At 41.9% G+C, this 4,933-nt stretch overlaps 1 protein-coding gene across 1 annotated transcript; it reads left to right on the plus strand.

Annotated features, from left to right (window-relative positions):
* Positions 1 to 4,003: 4,003 nt before the first annotated feature.
* Positions 4,004 to 4,549, plus strand: LOC131994090 (uncharacterized). Its single transcript, XM_059360348.1, has 2 exons — positions 4,004 to 4,292; positions 4,360 to 4,549. The coding sequence occupies exons 1-2, from the start codon at positions 4,056 to 4,058 to the stop codon at positions 4,519 to 4,521; spliced, it is 399 nt and encodes a 132-aa protein (XP_059216331.1). The 5' UTR covers positions 4,004 to 4,055; the 3' UTR covers positions 4,522 to 4,549.
* Positions 4,550 to 4,933: the final 384 nt, after the last annotated feature.

Consider the following 4,933-nt stretch of genomic DNA (forward strand, 5'->3'; position numbering starts at 1 on the left):
TTCCTTATCTTTGAGCTTAAAACTTGAATCGGACAGCACAAACTTATCACATATCAATGAATGTGATATGTTTGCCCATGTTCCTTAATGCAAGGCTTATGGGAAAATTTGCATTTGCAGGGCCTTGGATGTGATCCTGAGTCAGTAACGGCGGCCTGGCTGCGGGTCGCGAGGATTTTAGGAAGATACAAGGAGTGTCTGTGGCATTTGGGGCTCTGTCAGATTATGCTGGATACTGGCCCGTCAAGGGGTGGCGGGGAATAAAGCGACTGACGAGCTGGCCAGGTTTGGGTCGCGGATGGACTCTGTGTTGATTTTTTGGGATGGTCGAATCCTACTATGGTGAACGTCCAGATTCGTCGTGGGCAGGCGTTGTGGGCTGTAGGGTAGCCAAGGCCTGACTAAGATTCTCCGGAACGAGTAGGTCAATTGATCTCAAGCTGGGGAAGCGTGACCTTGGATTGTTACAGGCCACTGCAATGTCAGGTAGCTGGCATGGCGATGGGCTCGGGACGATGAGGATTTCTGCTGGGTCTGTGGGGTGAAGAGGAGTTGGAAACGTTTGAGCATCTGATGTGCGAATGCCCCGCGAAGGCGGGAAGAGGGCGTAGGATCATGGGTGAAAACCTTTTCTCTTCACTGACATCTCTACAGTCTGTCGACCCCCGAGTCATTCTGGACTTCTGTAAAGGTCTGGGATGGCTGACGTGGCGACCCTTCTAGTCGGTGAGACTTCTTTTGGTGTCTATGCCGGCTTTTCGTTTATCTAGCTGAAGTGCAGTTTTCATGGAATTCTTGGTCGGTTTTTTGCCAAAATTCTAATTTCTCAAAAAATTCAAGGCTCAAAACTTGGATTCTTTCGTCGAAATTGGCCGAATATCCGGCAAATTATTGCAAATTTTCCAAATTTGCCCATGACCATTCCACTAAGGAATAGGGGCAAACTTCTCACATATGACTGAGTGCTGTCCGATTCAAATTATAAGCGCAATGATAGGGGGCCTCCTTTTTATAGCCGAGTCCGGACGTCGTGCCGCAATGCGACACCTCTTTAAGGAGAAGTTTTAACATGGCATAGTACCTCATAAATGTCGCCAGCATTTGGAGGGGAAAACCACCGCTGAATTTTTTTCTGATGTTCTCGCCAGGCGCTTAGCGTCATAGTCGGACATGCTAACCTCTGCGCTACGGTGGTCTCCGGGAAATTATACGATCCCTTAAACCATCCTCCATCAGTAGAGCAGATTCCGATTCCGATTTACAGGGTTTGGAGGATTCAAATTTGTAAAATAAAGGGTGATTTTTTAGCCATTATCTTTTTGGCAACAGGTATGTTTCGTGTTTTATTTCACTATCAAGCATCTTCAGTTTGCTCTTTAATTTAACGTTGAATCGTCTTACAAAAGAAGAATGCTTGCAAATTATTGCATTTTATTATCAAAAAATGAGTGCTCTGCTAAGAAAGTTCATCGCGCTCTTCTTCCATTGAGCGACGAAGTTTATTTTCGGCTCAATGAGTAAGTAAATAAGCAGAATGGTCGATTTTGGAGTAAAGATCAGCCAGAAGCATTGCAAGAGCTACCAAGCATCCAGAAAAAGACACAGTTTGGTGCGGTTTATGGGCTGGTGGCATCATTGGACTGTACTTCTTCAAACATGATGCGAATCGTAATGTAACTGTGAATGATGAGCGCTAGCGTGAGATGATATCCAGCACTTTTTTTCTCAAAATGCAAGAGCTTGACGTGCTTGATATGTAGTTTCACCAAGACGGTGCCACATGCCACACAGCACGCGTATGAATGGACTTAGTGAGAGGCGAGTTCGGTGAAAATTTTATTTCACGTTCGATACCGGTCAATTGGCCACCTAGATCGCGCGCTTTAACGCCTTTAGACTATTTTTTGTGGGCCCATGTTAAAGCTCATGACAAGCCCGCTTCAATTGACGCATTAGAAGACAACATTGAAGCATTTATTCGTGAAATACAGGCCGAAATTTTAGAACTAGTATGACAAAATTGGACTAAGCGGATTGACCATTTGAGGCGCAGGTCACGGTCAACATTTGCATGAAATAATCTTCAAACATTCAAATGGTTTTCGTCTTGCTGTTCTCTCTTATTTCTGTCTAGGACGAATACAGTGGACCAGACATTCCCGAGTGAAGCCGTTGGCCAGGCGCATATCATTTAACCCTCCGATGAGTGCGAAGCACCCTAGGGCCTTTTTGCCTTTTCAAACTGAAATTACTCCTACTTCGGCCACTACAACCCACCCCCAAAGTTACTCTGTATTCCAAGAATATTTTGTTGCACATTTTTTGGAAGAAAATCAAGCCGATCGGATCATTATTTTAGGAGTTATTGAGGTTTTAGTGAGAATAGTACGCGAACGTGTGAATAGGTCCGTATGGACCTTGTACTGAATTTCACTAATAAATGCATGTTTTTGGGCATCATTATAATTTTTTTTATTGTTTCAACACATAATTTACTTGAAAGGCGTGCAGCTGATAGTAGATTTGCTGATTTTATGGACGAAGATGTGGATGAAGAAATTAATATTGCTGCAATTGATAATTATGAAGTTGAGGATGATGAAGATACCAACAACATACCATACCAACATGCTGAAGAGTCAGATGCCGAAACTGAAGGATACGTCGAGCTAAATGAAGATACTGATGACGACGATGATGAAGAGGAAGAAAATGATGGACAGGAAACGAATGAAAGTTACTATTGTATATAGGTAAAGATGGCACCCAATGGAGTAAAAAAGCACCACCAACATCACGCACTCGTTATCATAACGTGGTCGACTTCAGAAGAAAGAAACCAGGACCAACAGGATATAAACACGACCCCTATACAACAATGCGTTCAATCATGACAGAGGAAATAATACACTTAGTGCTACGTGAAACAAATCGTAAAGGCAGGGAGGTTACAGCTGCATGGAATTTGGCCAATCCCACGAAGAAAAAGGAGTGGAAGTCAGTGACAGTGAAAGAGTTTGACGCCTTTGTAGCTATTCTTTTGTATGCTGGACTCACAAGATCAAACCATGAACCAGCTATGGAATTATGGGACGCGACGCGTTGCCCAATATACAAAGCTGCGTTGTCGTACGATCGCTTCATGTGTATAAAGCAATTTATTCGACTCGACAATGGAGACACTCGACAAAAGCAAAACTGCGGCTATTGACGACATTTGGGAAATGTTGCAACATAACTTGGCAGCAGCTTACACTCCTCATGAAGCACTAACAGTTGATGAGCAGTTGTTCCCTTACAGAGGCCGCACCCGCTTCCCTCAATATATTCCGTCAAAGCCAGCTAAGTATGGTGGTTATGCGACTCACAGAGTTATTATCCTGTGAAGGAAATGATATATTCTGGAAAACTGCCAAACCAACAACGGGAGATAAACCAAGGGCAGAACGTAGTACTGGATCTTGGGGAACATTATTTAGATGCTGGCCGTACTATATACGCGGATAATTTCTTTACCACTCTTGATTTGGCGCGTATTTTGTTGAGGAGGAAGACCGCATATGTTGGTACAGTGCGCTACAACAAAACGTTCATTCCACAGGAGTTCAAGAAGAACCCGAAGCGCACCATCAATAGTACATTATTTGGGTTCAACGAGGGGGATATATCGTTATGCTCATACGTGCCGAAAAAAAATACACCTGCCTCGTTGACGAGCAAACCGAGAAGCGGAAGCCCTATGTCATATAAGATTACAATGCCAACAAATGCGGCGTTGATACCATGGATCAAATGCTAGGCACTTACAGCTGCAAAAGAGCAACACAACGATGGCCGTTGGCCATGTTATATATTGGGTTGCCCAAAAAGTAATTGTGGATTTTTTAAAAGAAAGTAAATGCATTTTTAATAAAACTCAGAATGCACTTTAATCAAATATACTTTTTTTACACTTTTTTTCTAAAGCAAGCTAAAAGTTACAGCTGATAACTGACAGAAGAAAGAATGGAATCACAGAGTCACAAGCTGTGAAAAAATTTGTCAACGCCGACTATATGAAAAATCCGCAATTGCTTTTTGGGCAACCCAATAATATGTTGGACGTCGCTGCATTGGCTGCTTTTACGATTTACAACGAAATGAAGCCTATAAAAAGGAGTGACAGACGGCGGTCGTTCTTGTTACTGCTAATGAAACAATTGGCCACACCAAATATCGAAGAACGTGCCCTGAACAACCATATAACCTCCTATCCAAGGATACGCAATGCGATGGAAGCATTCGATGTCAGGGTAAGAAAACATCTTCAAATTCAAGAATAGAATATTTATTTGTTTTTTATTTTTCTTTTCATTTCAGGTATTACCAAGACCGATGGAAGGCAATGTACCGTCGTTTGCGGCTAGGTCAAGTAGACCGTCATGTAGGCTTTGCCGTTCTGAGTACGGGCGGCAGCGGAAAACGCGGGCATACTGCTTCGGCTGCGGCAACGCTGTTTGCGGAGAACATAGCACACTTTAACATCGCTGCAACACTTGCGCACAGGGCAGGGGACAAGAAGTACACGCTCAACAATAAATAATTTTTAAATTTTTTTATAATAGTCTTAAGAAAATTCAAGCAAAAAAAAAAAAATTAAAAAAATTGAAAAAATTATTTTTGTATGTAGAATCAAAAAAAAAATTTATATCAAAAAAATATAATTTACAAAAAAGGTCCGTAGGGACCTTTTCACACGGCCGTGAAATTCAGAACTGTCACTCATCGGAGGGTTAACCCAACCTAGACATTCATGCTTACCTAGGCGTCACCTTTTCTCCAAGTAACAATGGATGAATCTAAAATATTTTTTTTTATAATCATTGATTTGTTTTTTTTTTTTACCGCTTATTTATATGAAATAAGCATAATTTATTTCCAACATTTAGACATA

This window comes from Stomoxys calcitrans, chromosome 1 (assembly GCF_963082655.1).
Source record: "Stomoxys calcitrans chromosome 1, idStoCalc2.1, whole genome shotgun sequence".
Lineage (NCBI taxonomy): Eukaryota > Metazoa > Arthropoda > Insecta > Diptera > Muscidae > Stomoxys > Stomoxys calcitrans.

What these genes read in the sequence shown, in the direction of transcription:
- LOC131994090 (XM_059360348.1), top strand. Translation starts at nt 4,056, where the DNA reads ATGAAAAATCCGCAATTGCTTTTTGGGCAACCCAATAATATGTTGGAC. An exon ending in TGGAAGCATTCGATGTCAGG is followed by an intron (nt 4,293 to 4,359) that starts GTAAGAAAACAT and finishes TTTTCATTTCAG; the next exon opens with GTATTACCAAGACCGATGGA.